This window comes from Rhinopithecus roxellana, chromosome 1 (genome assembly GCF_007565055.1).
Source record: "Rhinopithecus roxellana isolate Shanxi Qingling chromosome 1, ASM756505v1, whole genome shotgun sequence".
NCBI lineage: Eukaryota > Metazoa > Chordata > Mammalia > Primates > Cercopithecidae > Rhinopithecus > Rhinopithecus roxellana.
Genome location: NC_044549.1, coordinates 42,731,515 through 42,751,104, shown reverse-complemented (window position 1 = coordinate 42,751,104; position 19,590 = coordinate 42,731,515). Strand labels below are relative to the sequence as shown.

At 34.3% G+C, this 19,590-nt stretch overlaps 1 protein-coding gene across 3 annotated transcripts in view; it reads left to right on the top strand.

The window, feature by feature from the left end:
* The window catches only part of IQCB1 (IQ motif containing B1), a 77,009-nt gene that overhangs the window by 35,851 nt on the left and 21,568 nt on the right, over positions 1–19,590 (top strand). For all 3 annotated transcript variants that reach the window (XM_010370522.2, XM_030941789.1, XM_030941793.1), the window contains exons 8-12: positions 7,938–8,116; positions 10,092–10,201; positions 11,756–11,865; positions 16,790–16,932; positions 18,575–18,723. In XM_010370522.2, the coding sequence (XP_010368824.1) occupies positions 7,938–8,116; positions 10,092–10,201; positions 11,756–11,865; positions 16,790–16,932; positions 18,575–18,723 (691 nt within the window). The remainder of the gene's footprint in view (positions 1–7,937; positions 8,117–10,091; positions 10,202–11,755; positions 11,866–16,789; positions 16,933–18,574; positions 18,724–19,590) is intronic.

The window sequence follows — 19,590 nt, the reverse complement described above, 5'->3', positions numbered from 1 at the left end:
GTGACCATAAATGTTAAAGGACCTTCTAATCCAAACTGAGGGGAGATGCTTCTGGAGAAGGTAATATCTGAGATGAAACTTCAAGGATGGTATATTGGCCAGGGAGGAAGAGGAGAAAGAGAAAGCGGTATTTCCAGGCAACATAAGCAAAAATACAGAGATAAGAAACAACATGCTGAGGATGAAAAGTAGGTACAAATTCATTATTGTTGGGATTTAAAGTTCCATGTAGGGAGGTGGCTAGCAAGCTCGGCTGAGACTCAAAGTCATGAATAATTTATATGCTGTGTTAAGGAAATGAAGTTTTATCCTATAGGCAACGGGGACCATTGAAGATTTTTAAAGTAGACGAAAGTGGTCAGATTACATTTCAGTTTTGTTACTCTGGTGACTATGTGAAGGAAAGATTAAGGGGAAGAAAACTCTAGACAAAAAAGGCAATCATACTAATCCAAGTGAAGTAATGATATCTTGTCCTTGGGCATTGGTACCTGGGATATGGAGTTTTTAAAATAATGAATTAGGCTGGGTGCGGTGGCTCAAGCCTGTAAGCACAGTACTTTGGGAGGCCGAGATGGGCAGATCACGAGGTCAGGAGATAGAGACCATCCTGGCTAACACGGTGAAACCCCGTCTCTACTAAAAAAAAATACAAAAAATTAGCTGGGCGTGGTCGTGGGCGCCTGTAGTCCCAGCTACTCAGGGGGCTGAGGCAGGAGAATGGCGTAAACCCGGGGGGCGGAGCTTGTAGTGAGCTGAGATCTGGCCACTGCACTCCAGCCTGGGTGACAGAGCGAGACTCCGTCTCAAAAAAAAATAAATAAATAAAAAATAATGAATTAAAATCATCAAAACTTTACTGATCAAGATGGAATAGTAGAGATGCATTTATCCTCCCATCTGAAAAAATGGACAAAAACATGAAACATAATTTTTTAAGAAACTGGATATCAGTCAGTGAAAGAAAGTAAGCCCAGAGAAAAAGGAATAAACAAGGTGAGTCTTGCAATGCTCTAACTTACAGTATTGAGAGAGTTTTCAGGATGAAGTATAGGCAGAGGCATCCTAGCAAGCTTGAGTTGAAGCAATAGAGCCCAGAGTCTGGAGAGAACAAGATGACTAGAGTTCACAAGTCAGAATACTAGAGAAGAGAGCTATACACACAGAGAACCCCAGAGATCTGCAGACGGTATCCTTCAAGTATTAAGTAGAGTACTGATCTGCATATATATGTAAGGAACTACCTAACGCCAGGGAAAACAATAATCCAAAAGGACTAAAAGGAACAGTGCAAGGAGCTCACACAGGGCCAGAAATAGTACCTGTTTCCAACAGCCAAACTGGAAAGTCTCATAAACAATGGGTCATTGGGTAGAGTGTTCAGGAAGGTTTTACCCCAGTAGTGAGGAATAATTCGCATTAGAATGAGCACTATTCCAGATCATAAAAGCAAGACCCAAAATGGTCAAACTGTTTCCAAGTAACTTAACTGCATGTGGTTATTGAACCTGGCTGTATTTAAAAATTTTTTTTATTGTAGGTTATACAAAGGTAGGAAGTTCACTAGAAATCTTTCGATTTGGCTTTTAAAAGGGTGAGAAAAATCCCACCTGTGTCATCATAGAATATTTGCTTTGATGACTCTTTTTTTCTGTTTCTTTATTACTGCAAAATGACTATTTCTTGCCATTACTACAAACTGATAGATTCTGCAGTCATGACTATGCTACAAAACATACCACGATTCAACCGGTGATTTGATTTTACTGGTACTGAAGTACTGGGCATGCAAATAAACAAGAAAACAGGATCTAAAATGAGAAGAATTAGTTAATCAAGACTGGTACATATGTTGCCATTAACAGACAAGGATACTAATTATTATAACCATATAACCATATTCCATATATTAAAAAAGTTGAATACAGACATATAAGTCTCAAAGTGAATTTCTAGGGATGAAATCTACAATATCTGAGATGAAAAATACACTGGATGGGATTAACAGCAGATTAACATTACAGATTAGTGAACTTTAAGGCATATCAGTAGAAACTATGCAAATGAAACAAAAAAGAAACAAAAGGAAATAAAAGCATGTCAGTGAACTGTGGGACAACTTTGAGCAACCTTACATAGGTGTAATCAGAGTACATAAAGTAGGCAGTAGGGTCACAAAAAAATGTGTGAAGAAGTAATGGCTTAACATTTTCCAAATTTGATGAAAACTATAAACATGCAGATTCAAAAAGGTCATCAAACCCCAAGGGCAATAAATATGAAGAAAATTCCACATTGAGGCACATCATAATCAAAATGCTCAAACCAGTGATAGAGAGAAAAATCTTAAAAGCAACCAGAGATGAAAAAGCATTATATAGAGAAATAGAGATGAGGATGACAGCAACTTTCTTATCAGAAACACCACAAGTAAAAAGACAGTTGAATACTGAAAAAGAAAACTGTCAAATTAGAATTTTATACTCAGCAGAAATATATTCAAAAGCAAAGATGAAATACTTCTTCAGAAATCACTAGCAGACCAACACTACAAAAAATATTCAAAGAAGTCCTTCCACCAGAAAGGAAATCCATCTACACAAAGAAATAGAGTATCGGAAATGGTGATTACATAAACATATAAGATAGTTTTTCTTGTATTATTTTAATATATCTATAATATATTTGCCTACACAAAAATAATAATGTACTTGAGGAACATATGTATAAGTAGAATGTATTCCAAAAGGGCATGAAGGCTGGGAGGAGATAAATGGAAGTATACTGATGTAAGGCTTTTATACTATACATGAAGTGGTATAATATCACTGTGATAAGTGATAAGACTGTGATAAATTGAAATGTATACTTTGAACCTCAAAGCAATGAAGAAAATAGCAAAACAAAGAATTTACATCTGGTAAACCAACAAAGGCAATAAAAATGAATCATTAAAAAATATGCAATCCAGAAGAAGGAAGTACAAAAAAAAAAAAAAAAAAGGAGAAACAAAACCAAGTGGTAGATTTAAACCTATCTATATTAGACATAAATGTTGAAAAACTAAAGTTAAAAGACAGATTGACAGATTGGATTTAAAAAGTACAAACCTACTATATGCTGTCTACCAGAAATGCACCTTAGATATAAAGACACAAATAGGTTAAAAGTAATGGGGTGGAACAAGATATACCATGCTTATACTACAGAAAGTTGAAGTACCTGTATTAGTATCAGATAAAGTAAGTTACAGAACAAAGAATATTACTAGTGCTAAAGAAAGTTATTTTTAAAAAAGCCAGTTCATCAAAGGATGTGTTTATTGACCTAATAGAGTTTTAAAATACACAAGCAAAAATTGACAAGAACTACAAGGAGAAATCCTCAATTAGAGCAAAAGATGTTAATATATCTCTTTTGATATTTAATAGAATAAGTAGACAAAAAATTAGTATGACCACAGAAGATCTGAACAGTAATATCAACCAATTTGACCTGATTGACATTTTACAAACATTCTACCAAACAGTACAGAATACATGTTCTTTTCAAATGCAGATGGAACATTTACAAAGAAGAATGCATATTCCAGGCCATAAATAAAGTCTCAAGAAACATAAAAGGGGCCAGACACAGTGGCTCACGCCTGTAATCTCAGCACTTTGGGAGGCTGAGGTAAGCAGAGCACTGCAGGAGTTTGAGACCAGCCTGGGCAGCATGGCAAAACCCCATCTCTACAAAAAGTACAAAAAATTAGCTGGGCATGGTGGCACGTGCCTCTAGTCCCAGCTACTTGGATGCTGAGGTGGGAGAATCACTTGAGCCCAGGAAGCAGAGGTTGCAGTGAGTTGAGATCACGTCACTACACTCCAGCCTAGGCGACAGAGCGAGACCCTGTCTCAAAAACAAGAAAAACGTAAAGGGATTTCAGTTATACAAAGTATGTTCTCTGGCCTCAACGGGATTAAGTTGGAAATTGATACCAAGAAGATCTCTGAAAAGTCCCTAAAGATGTGGGAAATAATAACATTCATCTAAATAATTCACAAGACAAAGGAGAAGTCAAAAGTGAAATTAGAAATTATTTTTAAATGAATGGAAATAAAAACACAACATGAGAATTTCTGGGGAAATTCTTAATTAAAGCAGAATAATATTTAGGGGAAAATTTATATCACTAATGCCTATATATTAGAAAAGAAGAAAAATCTCAAATCATTGACCTCAGCTTTCCACTTTAAGAAACTAGGAAAAGAAGGGGGAATTAAACTCTAAGCAGAAGAAAGAAAATGATAAAGGTTGAGCAGAAATCAATAAAATAGTAAGCAAAAGTGAGAGAAAATAAGCCATAAATTGGATCTTTGAGAAGATTGAAGTTATTTGAGAAAGCAAATTAAACCAAAACTGGCTCTTTGAGAAGAAGAAACCTGCAGCAAGATTAAGATTAATATGGAAAGGAAAAGAAATAATACAAATGACCAATCTCAGGAATTAGAGAGGTAACATTGTAACAAAGCCTGCAGATACTAAAAATATCACAAGGGAATAATATGAACAACTTTATGCTTATAAATTTAACAACTTAGATGAAATGGGCAAATTGATTGAAAGACACAAACTATCAAAATTTACTCAAGAAGCAATAGAGAACCCAAATATATACCCAAATATAGATAGCTATAAAGAAAAACTGAATTTGTAGCTAAAAACCTTCCCACAAAGAGAACTCCAGGTCTGGATGGCTTTTTCACTGGTAAATTCTATTAAACACTTCAGGAAGAAATAATAATCTTAAGCAAACTTTTCTAGAAAGTCGAGAAGGAGGAAACACTTTCAACTCATTCTATGAGGTCAGCATTATCCTGATACCAAAACCAAACAAAGACATTATAAGAAAACTACGCATCAATGTACTCATAAACATAGATACAAATGTTCTGAACAAAATTTTAATAAGTCGAATTCAGCAATGTATTAAAAAGTTAATACATCGTGAATAAGTCTGGTTTATCCCAGGATTCAGGGCTGGTTTAATATTCTAAAGTCAGTCATTGTAACTTATGTTAACAAGCTAAAAATGAAAAAAAAAAAAAAACCATCATATCAGTAGATACAGAAAAAGCTTTTGACAAAATCCATTATCTACCCTTGATTTTAATTTTTAAAAAAGGCCTCTCTTCAAAGTAGTAATAGAAGGGAACTTTCCCAGAGAGCAGATCGGTGGTTGCCGGGGCATAGAATGACAGGGAAGGCAACAAGGGAGGAACTACAGTGAAATACAAGGAAGCTTTTAGGGGTCATGGATATATTCATTTTCTTGTTTTATATTGGTGAAACAGGTCAAACTGATGAAATTATATGCTTTACATGTGTACAGTTTGTTGTATATCAATTATATTTCTAAAAAGCTATTAAAAACAAAAATTATGAGGACTTGGTAAATGTTTTGATATGCGGTAGGTAAAATAAATGGTGCAGTCGGATATGATACCAAGTTTTCTGTATTGAGTGATTAGACAGACTGTGGTATGTAGAATATATAAGGAGTTGGTTTTGTGAGACAGATGATTAATTCAATGTTGGTTATATTGAGTATAGGTAGTTCAACAGGCAGTAAAAGTAAGTATCTATATAAAGACTTATACACAAATGTTCATTGAGCTTTATTTGTAAAAACCAAGGACTAGCTATAATTCAAATGTCCATCAGGTGAATAGGTAAACTAACTTCTGGAAGAGGTGGGGACTAGAGTTACAGATTTACAAATCAGCTTATACATGGTAGTGAAAAACATGACAGAAAGTGAGACTGGTAGGAAGTATGAATACAGTGAGAAAATAAATGACTTGAAAATGGAGTCTTGAGGAATAACCTTTTAGGGTTATATTGGGGAAGTGGAGCCCATAAAGACAAATGAAAAAGTATGATCGGAAAAGTATGGGTGGAAGGTAGAGGGGAGACCAGAACTTTGTATCACAGAAGCTAAGTAGAAAGTATCAGATACAAACAAGTCTAGGAAAAGAATCACTCATGATATATATGTGACTTGACATTTGGGAAGTTATGCTGATTAAATGAACTTACCAAGGATAGAATAGTGAAATAGTAAAAAATGAAAACTAGATGCAGTGGTTTGAGAAATGAGATGTAAGGTAGTGGCGACAGAGAAGTTTGGATTAGAAGAGAAGCAGAGAGATAAGATGGTAGTGGTATAGAGAGGATGTCTTTAAGATTACGAGGTTGAAGAGCATCTAAAAGCATTTAAACTACTGTATTACATTATAGCACAAACTCTTGGTGGGAAATGGAGTAGAGATGTGATAAGATTGGGATAGGGATATCTGTAGAAGGCTTTCTGAGATAAGCATATTTTTTATCTGAGTTTTGAATGGTGTGATGATATTGACTGATGGGAAAGGGTGAGCATCCTAGGCATAGGGAATAGCATTTAAGAGACACAGGGGCACAGAAGTAGATGTCACAAAGATTCTCACATATTTTAATTGGATAACTTTATAAAGTCTTTCAACCCAGCGATTTTTACATTTAAGATATATTGCTGATCTCTTTTCTCTTAACAAAATTATTTTAGTAACTACTAAAGTATAGTTTTCAAAAAGCTCAAACATGAGTCTTATACAAATATAAAATTTGACTGCTCAAAATTTTATTCAACTCCTTAATGAAGAACAAGTAAGATATTTATACAGGTTCAAAGGAGAATTTGAGGAAAATAGATTTATGGAATTGGTTTGTTGAAGGAATATAGAAATAAATTTGCTGATAGATTTTTAAAAATTTGCTAATAGGAAAATATGACTTATAAAGCAATGTAGCCTTTAGAATTACCTTTTCTACTGGTCAGAAATCATTTGTATTGCTTTGAATAAGAGTCTGTTTACATTGCTCTTATATAAGAATCTTTGGCATTGTTTTCTACCAGCCAACCTCTATTTTTACAGAATTGTAAAATATTTTAATAGTGAGTAGACGGCCGGGCGCGGTGGCTCAAGCCTGTAATCCCAGCACTTTGGGAGGCCGAGACGGGCGGATCACGAGGTCAGGAGATCGAGACTATCCTGGCTAACACGGTGAAACCCCGTCTCTACTAAAAAATACAAAAAACTAGCCGGGCGAGGTGGCGGGCGCCTGTAGTCCCAGCTACTCGGGAGGCTGAGGCAGGAGAATGGCATAAACCCGGGAGGCAGAGCTTGCAGTGAGCTGAGATCCGGCCACTGCACTCCAGCCTGGGCGATAGAGCGAGACTCCGTCTCAAAAAAAAAAAAAAAAAAAAAAAAAAAAAAAAAAATAGTGAGTAGAAAATTAAACAGAGGTACATACGCCTAGAAAATCACATACTCCTTAAGGGGGTAAATAAAAGCACACTCACTAACCTTTTTCTTTTGACTATTTCTAAGTTTTAGATAATTTTTCATGACATCAGTAATATAAGATGGGTTGTTAGTATAGTGAAGGAAATACCAAGGAAAGATTTTAAGTTTCTCCTATATTAAGCACATGGTAGAATTCCTATGGCATTTTTGTCTTTGTACATCATTTAACAATTAACTGTGTACATGTCTTGATTTCACTTTTATCATTGCCTTGAAGCTTTTAAATTATTTATTATTTAGTATTTTGCACATTTATCTTTCCTCTTTGATTTGATTGCAAGCTTCTCTAAGGAGAGGGCCTTTGGCTACTTTGTATTCTCTGTTGTACCTAGTACACATGGTACCTTGCACATAGTAGGAGTTCAATAAATATTAAGTGACTGAATATGATATATTCTTGGAACCAACATATATTTTAAAAAGTGGTTATATTCTTGGATCAGGACACAGTCTGGCATCAAGTTACTGAATCTTTTATTTTAAATTTGTTGTGATACCTGTGCATCAATTAGTAATGGTACTTTTTTTATTTTGTTCTATTAGTGGTGATTTACTCAAAATAGGAAGAAAAGCTCTGTATTCAATTTTAGATGAAGTTATTTTCAAGCTTTTTTCAACTCCTAGTCCAGTCATAAGAAGTACTGCTACAAAACTCCTGCTGTTGATGGCTGAATCCCATCAGGAAATTTTGATTTTACTGAGACAAAGTACCTGCTACAAAGGTAGTGCATTCATTCTTTCTTTACTTGGGATTCTCAAAAAGAAAATTTTTATTGATGGTTTATGAAAAACAAAATTCTTATATTTTAAAGAGTTGATAACTATGTAGATAAAACTCTACATAAAAATTGGTATCAATTTTTATACCAATTCAGAAAAAAAAAAGTCTTTATATAATCAAGCTATCTTCATGTCACTACAGATAGCAAGTGGAAGATACCTTTCTGATCAGGTTGCAATGAATATTTACTCCCTCTCTGACAAAAAGATTATCTGTTGGATATACCATATAGTATAGTAAAATAATGACCAAAAAGATCAGTGACCTTAGCAAGACCAGATTTAGTGGAGAAAATGGAGCTGTGCTTGAGAGGCCAGTAGCCCTTATGGTATTTTGAACTTATCTATAATTACTCAACACTGTCTTTCCTCAAAAACAAACAAAAAAAATTGCCTTACCTCCAAATTCAAATACATATGTGAATTAAAAGTCAGAAATTTTGAAGATGAAAGGAGTAAGTGTATTAACATTCTTATATAATAGCTTTCATTTAATTGAGCATTTACTGTGTGTCAGACACATTCTATATACTTTACATGCATTAAAATATTTAATCTTCACAACAATCCTATGGGATAGATATTCTTATCCTTATTTTATAGATATAGAAACAGAGACATGGTAATTTGTCCAAGATCACAAAGGTAGTATATATATATATTTTAACTGCCAAGCAAAGTTATATGTTATCTTTGTTTTATTTCTTTGCTGACCAGAGCCATATATGTATTATAACCTATTTTTCTTATTCAACATGGTCAGAAAATGGGATTCTAGTCCATTAAATATACTTATTAATATAGGGTGATACTGTATGGGAATTTTTAAAGGTTAGAATATAATATGATGCATTTAATACCTAAACTACTAGAAAGGTCTTTATCATTCTTGATGATTTTGAAGACATTGTAATAATGTACCTTGCATTAGTCATTACTGGGGGTATTGTAGGAATAGAGAGGAAAAGTACCAGTAATGGAGTTCTTTAGTTGATATTGTGCCAGATAGACATTTTCGAATTCTGTAATTCGATTCCTAAAGAAATGTGAATGTCCAACAGAGTCGTTATAAAGGAATTTTACCTGAATCCTTCTCCCTTTCTTTGACTTATATCTCAATAGCAGAACTAATTCAGGTTCCTGAAGATATTTTACAATTATTAATACTGCTGAGAACTTGGGTCTTGAAGAGAATATAAGGCATTAAAAGATCCATATAGTGGTTTCCCCAGTTATACACTACAAGGCAATTTTACCTTATGTATTTATTTTGAATACACACATTATAATACACCATTTCAAGTACCTGGAAATGGTACTTACTTTGTACCTTTTACTACTGCTATGTATTATTTTGGCATGAAAATGTACTATCCTAGTGTTGTAGCACTTCACCTATAATGTTTTCCCAGGAACCTATTGATTTCCCCCAAATTATATATGTTATCATATGTTTATATTTAATAATCTTTTTCAACTAATAATGACTAATAATAATCTGCATGAGTGCTTCCACAGGACAAGCTTTTACTGAATATGTGTCTGTAGTCATTTACCTTTAAAATGTTTCCACTTAAAGTATTTATAAAAAAAATTTATCTCTACTTTTTGATTTACCACAGTGATTCCATCCTCCTCCTCCTTTTTTTTTTTTTTTTCATTAAAGAGATTGTCTAGACTGATTTTTTTTTTATCAGATCCCACAATTGAGCATGTAAGAATTCTCAGGAGGGAGGAATATCTTAAAGATTTCAACCTGGAAGTCTCTGAGAAAAGGAAAAAGAAAAATCATGTGATTAATCTTGTTTTCATTTGTTTTTAAGCCAGACTTTTTGGCTTCAAATTAATACTGATTAGATAACAAAATCATATTTTATTGTTATAATAATAGTTGTACGTTTTGCTATTCTATTTCAGGACTCAGAAGTCTACTAAGTAAACAGGAAACTGGGACCGAATTCAGTCAAGAACTTAGACAGCTCGTTGGCCTTTTAAGCCCAGTGGTCTGTCAGGAAGTAGAAGAGCAGGTATTAAGTTACAAAAAAAAAAAAAAAAAAATTGCATGATATTCGCTGACTGTATTAAACCTTAGTTTTCCTTAAATGTTCCTCACTTTCTTTCTCTTAAGACTTCAAGCAAAATACTCCCAAAATAGAAATATCTTTAAAATTTTTACTCAGGAGGTTGAGGCAGGAGGATCGCTTGAGTCCAGGAATTGGAGACTGCCCTATGATCACACCCATGAATAGCCACTGCACCCCAGCCTGGTCAACAGAGCAAAACCCCATCTTTAAAATATAATGTTACAAAATTGTATCTCTCCGCCTTCAACCTGCTGAAAAACATAATTTCAATCTCCCATTTTCATCTGTTTATAGATACTGCCACATCAGTTTCACTCAGCATTTTTCATGAAAGCCCCATCTCTGATGTTTATCTTATTTTATCTATAAGCTATTTAAAATTTTAAAATTGTTTTTCCAAAAAAATCTCTAATGGTAGCAAACTGTATTTATGGTCACCTATGGCTACCCTTCTTGTTCTTTGAGATACAGCAATAACACCTTTTCCTTGTGTAAGAAATGGTCTTAATAAAAATTATTTAGAAATTTGAGGCAGCAGGTTATTGATTATTTCATCATACTTCCTCTAGTATACTCAAAATGATGGCTCTAAATAGCCCATTCCAACAGGAAGAGGCATATAACTTTTTGATTTCCAGATAAAGACTTAAATATGGAAAACATCTAAAATGACTAAAGATATTTTTTAATTTAAAAGGAAAAGGGGACATTGTGTATCTAAAATCCAAAACCAAAAAGGCAATAAATTTAAAAATACAAGCAGAAACCATGAAAAGAAGTCCAGTAAGGCAGGAGAATGGGTTGGAGGAGGCTGGAAGGAAGAATGCAGAAGAAGGGAATTTCTTTTTTCTGTATATATGAACCATCATGAGTTTAGATTAATCTCAAAACTATGCATGTGCTCAAATTCATATTGATTAGGTAACAAAATCATAGAAATCATATTTTATTATTAATAGCTGTACCCTTTTTCATTTCATGTGAGGACTCAGAAGTCTACTAAGTAAACAGGAGACTGTGACAGAATTCAGTCAAGAACTCAGACAGTTCACTGACCTTTTAAGCCCAATGGTCCATCAGGAGAATAGCATACCAAAAGCTTACAGAACTAGACAGAGATTCAAGCAACCATCCACAATGGTCAACAGAGCTTGTAGTTTGAACCTAACTAGGTTGATTGCCTATTAAATAAAAACGTTAACATGCTAGCTCAAAAAAGATTATGAAAGGTCAGGCGGACTATGAAATCTTTGAAAAGGAAATGGAAGTGAGCTTATCCAGGGAGAATTTGGAGCTAACTAGATTATATCTTGAGTATGTTCTAGAAATTGCCTTATCGAGCCTAACATACCTCCTTTGGGAGGTAAGGTTTAATATCCCTACCCATCTTGTTAGAGCTAGAGATTAATACTTGCCCTGGCCTGATACTTTAAGAGGTATTTTTTTTTAAGACCTTCCTAGAGATATCTCTAAGTCGTTTTTGGCATTTAATTTCAGAAACTACATCAAGCAGCATGCTTAATTCAAGCCTATTGGAAGGGTTTTCAGACAAGGAAGAGATTAAAGAAGCTTCCATCTGCTGTGATTGCTTTGCAGAGGAGTTTCAGGTAAAAAATTTTGGTGAAGGGATTGATGATCAGAGAATCTTACTAGAGTACAGTTGAATTGAAATGTAGGTGATTTTTAAAAAATTTCCTAGTATGTTTATTGTTATCTTTTCGTTCTTTTTCTGTACATTTCTGGGTACCAACACTCCAGTAACCAGATGCACTTTCAAAGCAAAGGACATAAGACAGGAATCTGATGTGTTAAATATACAATCCTATCCACTTAAGATATTTGGGGACGGGACAAGCCTACAAAGGAAGCCAACAATAGTTATATTATTAAACCCTCAAAACCAATAGTTATAATGATTGTGTATATATAATTGTAACAATAACATGTATGCATATAAGAGTTTAAGTCTGTTAACCTGATTTTCCTGAATAAATATGGCATGGATGGATATCTTCATTGAATTATGATATAGTTTGGCATTTATTTCAAGTAGACTGAAAAGGAAATACTGAAGACATAGCCCACTTTCTGAAATGACTAACCAATCCAGATTCTCCGAGGTCACAGAACAAGAAAAAGTAACTTAGCTGCTAGGTAATTTATGATAAAGAAGAACTGTTTCAGAGGTGACTTTTTCATGCAGCCTAACTTACAGCCAAGCATTAGTTCATTAAAATGAAACTGGCATTTTACAGAAGTTAGTTTTTTAAAGAAAACTGAAACTATTCTTTTAATAACTGCCGATGCATTTCTCAGTTATAAAAACATTTAAAAATAGCTCTGGGGTTCAAAATACTATGTAGTCACAGAGTTGAAGACATTGAAATCACTCTAGCTAACTGTGTCTCTTAGTGGGTATCCTATTAATTGATAAACGTTTTCTTCAGGGAAGAATTAAAGATGGATTTAAAATATTATTGGGTGTGAATATTATTGGTAGCAAAGAAAAGAATTAATTTTTAAATTTATATCAAGTGCCTAGTGTATGCCAGGGGATCCATCCCGTGGCAGTTTAACAGATTCGAGTTTGTATCTCATTTCAGCAACTTACTGGTTGAGTGAACTTGGACAATGCCCCATCTCTCTCAGCCTCAAACTTCCAATCTATAAAATGAGAATAATAGTTTATACACTTGTATGATCAAGATAATGTAAAATTTGAGATAATACAAAGTTTTTAGCATATTTTCTGGCACTTAGAAAATGATAGGAGGAAAAATGCGTATGGCACATTTTCTGTCCTTGAAAATTTACAAATCTAGCTAGACAAATAGATGCATTAAATAGATAACACTGAGAGGCAAGTGTTATCCGTCTGTTATTACTCAAAGTTTATTGCCTATCTTACAAACTGTTTTTTTTTTTTTAAAAAAAGCATTTCTGTGGTTAGATAAATCTGGGAAATATTGAGTACTTTTTGAGTCACAGTATATATTTTTCTACCCAGAGCATCTGAGGTGCTCTTGGTATTGCCTTTGGTGGTGAATTCAGATAGAGTAGGTATTACTTATGGGTTCTACCTGCTATCATCCTTAGTTATCTGGCATCTTAAATTTAAAGGCACCCTTATACATGGATTCAGAGCATTAATGTTTAGTCCCACAATAGTTGCCAAATTTGCTCATATACTCTCTCTTTCAATATTAAAATCTCTATTTAAAAGTAGCCCAGGATTACAGATTTTTTTCCACTTCTAAGTGGAAAAATTCTATGGAATCTAATATTCCATTATTTTAAAATAGAAATTCCATTGCTTTCTTTATGTGACCAGAAGAGTTATAAATATTTCCATTAAAAAAGATAAACGGTGAAGCAAAAATTATTTAAGTCTCACATTTTGTGTTTGTTACTTTTCCAGTATTTTTGCATTTGAGGTTCCAGAATATACTGAAATGTAGTTCTAACCTGTTGGATTCTATTTAATTTTTTAATTTTCAGTTTGCTCCAGTTCAGCACCTTCCCTCTTCTATTAGTTGTTACAGTTCATGCAAATGTCTCTTGCTTCCTTTGTAGCTTGGTTTTTTTTCAAAGGTTATTTCTGTCTTTTTGTGCTCAGGTCTTATCTCAGTAATTTCCCCCTCCCATGGTTTTGGGAGAGGGACTGCCCACCAGTCACACTTATGGGTTCAGATTGATTAGTGTTCTTTAGATTCAGCAAGAGGCATTCTTTTATAATCATACCCTTGCTAACACACTTTCATAGTGGTTTCTTTTTTATTTAGTCATTTCTCATATTCAGAAACTTTATTGTCTCTTAAGTACTCTTCTTCAGCAAGGTTTTCTGAAGCGGCTAACAGCTGCTCTAGTTCTATTAGAGAAACCTTACAATTTACCTAACTCTATCACAGTGCTGATTTTTAAGTGTTTTAATTACATTTGTTGATTTCACCTTGAAACTGAGCTTCTTAAATGCAGAATAGTATCTTTTTTCTCTCCCTCTGAGGCACAGTGTCTTGGCAGCAGAAAGTTTGGTCAACTCTCACTTTAATGGTAAAAATTCAGACTGATTAAATGTAAATCATGGGATTTACTTATTTTCAGAATGTGACATCTGATCAGTCATTTTATTTTCAGAAGTGTAATACAGAGGCCAGGTGGTCCAGTGCCTACTAATTCTTACAAAGAAACCAGTTGGAAGAATAATTGTTTGATTTTTGAGTGATTATAGAAACTCTGAACAAAATAACTAGATGTTATTTAATAATAAATGGGGGGATTACATTCGAAATCACATCAGTTCCTAATGTTTTCAAACATGAAAGTAAAACATGAATCCAGTAAGCACATCTGTTTACAATTTAGTCCCTATTTAAATCACCAAATCTCACTTTTGTCCTTTCTGGTTTGTACTTTACTTCCACCTTCATGCTCCATAGTCTTTTCATTTTTGCCATATTTCATAGCCTACATACCTAAATTGTTTCCCAAACCCAGTTTTCTGACAGATTAAATATTCTAACAGATGTAATTTTAATGATTACTATGTTTTTCATACTAATAGTATGAAATGGTACTTAAAATATTGATGATGCAGTATTAAACACTATAATCTATAGTCAATTAGAAGTTAGAAACAGAGGTAGTTTTTTGTTGTTGTTGTTTTGAGGTGGAGTCACACTCTGTCACTCAGGCTGGAGTGCAGTGGCACGATCTTGGCTCACTGCAACCTCCACCTCCCGGGTTCAGGCTCCTGCCTCACCTCCCAAGTAGCTGAGACTATAAGTACACACCACCACACCTGGCTAATTTTTGTATTTTTAGTAGAAATGGGGTTTCACCATGTTGGCCAGGCTGGTCTCGAACTCTTGACCTCAGGTGATCCACCCACCTTGGCCTCCCAAAGTGCTGGGATTACAGGTGTGAACCAGTGTGCCGAGCCACACAGGTAGTTTTTTAAAAACCAGTTTAAAAGGAGGCTGTGTTTAGTGCCTGCTCTCTTTTACTCTCTATGAATGGGTAAGAGATAAAACATTATTATCTGCATGCTGTATAACCCAGAAGTTTTGAGGCGAAGGAGTTCTGTAGAACAGGCAAGATGCTATCAGCTATTCTTTGGGAAGGGAGAGGCCCTTACCTACTTCATTTCCAGCTTTCACAAAGAGCAAGAGACATTTAGAACTATTCAACTAGCCCTAGATCTTCTCTAGAACCTTTTGACACACATGCACTTTTGAGGTCTTCACTATCTTCCATAAGAGAGATAAGAAAGAAGTTTCAAAACAAATTCTCTACTCTGTCCTAAGTAGAAAGCTAGAGAAAATGTAAGTTGTAATTGATGGAAGAATTTATGAGAAACAACCACAGGCACACAACATTTTATCAAAACAATTTAATCAAAATAAACTATTTTGAGTTGAAAATTCAGTTGAAAAATCATAATAATCCTCTCTAATTATACTATAATGAAGTCTGGCTATTAAGAGTATAAAGCTATAGCCAAGGTACCACAATTGTTTACAGTTTAATTCTAAGAATACAGTTTTAAAAAAAGATCTAAGAGAAAATGTTCTTGGGAGAGACACATGTCAAATTAAGTCTATAGAGGTAAACTAGTTTATTCTGTCTCTCTTCTAATCCTCGTTTTCTTTTTCTGTGGGTATCTGAAAGCATTTTGAGTATATTTACTGTAAACTGACATTTGTAGTCTCCTTACATAGTGATACTGGAAGCAACAAAAACTAGATGGGAATGGCTAAGGAGAAATTTTGCTGAATAAAAGCAGGTAATACAGAAATGATAATTATATAAAATGTGGCCACATGAAAATTTTCATAACCAGTTTTAAAAGTAATGTTCAGTTGTCAATAATTGAGAAATAGGCATAAGAAGAAAATAAAAATCAACTGTAATCACATCATGCGGTAAAAATCACTTGAAATTTTAATGTTTTTTATTTATTTTTCTGTGCAAGTAAATGTAAATTTTTTGACACAATTTTGATCTCATCCTTCTATATCCTGATTTTCCTTTTACCTGACATTAGATCATTGATATATTCTCATGTCACTAAATATTCTTCGAACATTTTATTTTTTATAGTTCATATAATCCCATCCCATCAGGTGAATGAACCAGTATCTATTTATCCAACTCCCTGTTGTGAGACAAAGTTTGTTTTCAACTTGTTACTGTTGTAATACTGTGGAGAACATTTTTGAACAGAAGTTTTTACATATATATCTGATTATTTCCTTAAGAAAATTATTTGTAATGGAACTAATTGGTCATCACTTTTAAGGCTTTTTATTTATATATTTCAAATATTTTTCCAGACTTTTAATGCATATATTCAAATATTTCTCCAGAAAGGTTGCACAACAGCAGCAGACGACAGGCTATTTTATCATACCTTATTAACACTAGAAATTATCTTAAAATTTTTTCTGTTTACATTTATTTGATTACCAGGAAGGTTATGCATTTTTCATATGATTTATGAAAATTATGTATAACACACTGTTTCCATCACAGATCTAAACGAACAAAGATGTTGCTGGAGATAAATAGGCAGAAGGAAGAGGAGGACCTCAAATTACGATTGCAGCTTCAAAGACAGAGAGCCATGAGACTTTCTCGAGAATTGCGACTGAGTATGCTCGAAATAGTTCATCCAGGTGAGTGGCAGTATCAACTTTATAAACATAAGAATATTTAGGTTATCTTTGAACAAACCAAGTTTTCTAGCTATATGATGATTTTTTAAAAATTTGGACTTTTGCCCTTTTTCTCTGTTTTTTAGATAGACTTTATTAAATCTTCTGAGTTCAAAAACGGTTACTATTTTTTTGATTCAGACCTATTCGTTGATGATGAACAATCTGCCCACCAGTTTTTTTTTCTTATCCTTCAGATAATTTAGTGAAACATAAAAATTTATGCATAAAGATAGCTGTTAGAGACACAAAGATACTTCTTGAACTGAAATAAGGAGTTGGAATATTATCACATTCTACCATCAGAACTTAACTCATTCCTTAGTACAAATGTTGTGACGTCTTCTTTCTGCCTTTGACAGACTAAGCTGAAATTAATAATAAGGTGTGGTCTGAGAGGTCTTAGTGGTTTCAATATTATCTTCAAGTTCTTTTACCTGTCTTCTTGTTATTCAATCCAGGGTCCTTCACTAGCCTTTTATTTCACTTCATCTCCATTAAATATAGATGTTTTCTAGGATTCCATCCTCACCTTATTCCTGTCATTTTGCTCTTCCTGGGGTATCCATCCATAACTACAGCTCAACTCTCAACTGAGTGCTGAGCAGTCTCAAATCTGGTCTCTGTCTTCACCTACTCTCCTAAGCTCTTAGAGGAGAATTGCCCAATAGAAATTTTTACAAAAATGCAAGGTTGTATATCTGTACCATCCAGTAGGGTCGCCAGTGGCTAGAGATGGCTACTGAGTATTTGAAATGTGCTTAGTGCACTGAAGTACCTGAATTTTAATTTTACTTTATTTTAACCCAAGTAACCACTTGTGGATAGTGTCTACTCTATTGAATAACACACCTCTGTACCAACTGCCTATTGGATCCAGCTTTACCTGGATATCCACAGGCAGCCCAAACACCAAAGTCATTATCTTACCCCTCAGATTTCCTTTTCCTTTATTCCCCATCTCAGGTAATGGCACCAGTAACTTACTCAGTTTCCCATTTGAGACATCCTAGAGTCCTTTCCCTCTTTTACCTCCATATCCAATTGATCATTAAATTATATCAGTTTATTATACTCCCCCAAATACACTCCCCTTTTTATTAACAATTCTACTGCCTTATTCTGTCATGTATGTACTGTGAACCCTGGGCTGTATGCTGAGCAACTCCAAGAAAGCAAGAAGAAAGTCATCTATATAACTGACTGAATGACTTAAGAGAAATTTGGAAGCATGTAGAGAGAACAGATACACACATTTTGCCCTTTCCCTCTGATGGTACTGAATGACTTCTTAATCGTGTGCTTAGGATTCTTGTTTTTTGGGGTTTTTTTTAATGTTTTTAGTGTTGGATTTTTAGCCATTTTATTATTACTCTACCACAAAAATATTATATGAGTTCTTTCTCTAAAGAGGCTGCATAATCTGGGAAAGCTTTGTTTCTAAAATCTTAGAACCATGGTAAAATAATAGAATTGGGAAAATTAGTGAACAGTATTGACAAAAATAAAAAGAAAGCAAGATCATTATTATCATTGTCCTGATTCCAGAACTTAAGAAAGCATAGCAGTGAGTATGTTGTAATAGTGTCTATCATCTTTTTAGGTCAGGTGGAGAAACACTATCGGGAAATGGAAGAGAAATCAGCATTGATTATCCAGAAACATTGGAGAGGGTACAGGGAAAGGAAAAATTTTCACCAACAGAGGCAGTCTCTCACAGAGTATAAAGCAGCTGTCACACTTCAAAGAGCAGTGAGTCTAATGTAGTGAAAAGAGCTCTGAATCAAGAGGCAAAAACATGAGTTGAAACCTGACTTTGCTAATTACCTGTTGTAAAGCCTTAATCAAGACACTTAGTTTTCTTGAGCCTTAGTTTTTTCTTTTGTAAAAGAAAACCTCCTTACCTCTGGCCAAGCTGGTTTAGACACTCAGTCGTTAGTACTACCTTAGAACCTTGTACATCATTTACTATACTGCAATGTTGTTTTGTTAATTATTTCCCTTCTTACTTGGGCTGTGAGTTCTTCAGGAATAAGGAGCTAAGTCTTATTGTTGTCAGCTCATCACATGTGCTTGATGTATGAATAGATGTTTACCTTTACCCTTTTCACTCAGTTGTTATATGGATCAGTTACCCTAATTCATGGGAATGTATTTTGTAAATTACAAAGTTCTGTGCAAGTGCAGCATGTGATATTTGATTTTTTTAATGCACAGATATTAGGTATATTTAGGTCATTATAACATTTTAATTGTAGAATTATATATATATATATATATATTTTTTTTTTTTTTTTTTTTTTTGAGACGAATTCTTGCTCTGTTGCAAGGCTAAAGTGCAATGGCGCGATCTTGGCTCACCACAACCCCCACCTCCCAGGTTCAAGCAATTCTCCTGACAGCCTCCTGAGTAGCTGGGACTACAGGCACGCACCACCACCCCCATCTAATTTTTGTATTTTTAGTAGAGACTGGGTTTCACCATATTGGCCAGGATGGTCTCGATCTCTTGACCTCATGAGCTGCCTACCTTGGCCTCCAAAAGTGCTGGGATTACAGGCATGAGCCACCACGCCCAGCCTCATATTCTTAAATAGCAATCTTTCTGTGATCTCTCTA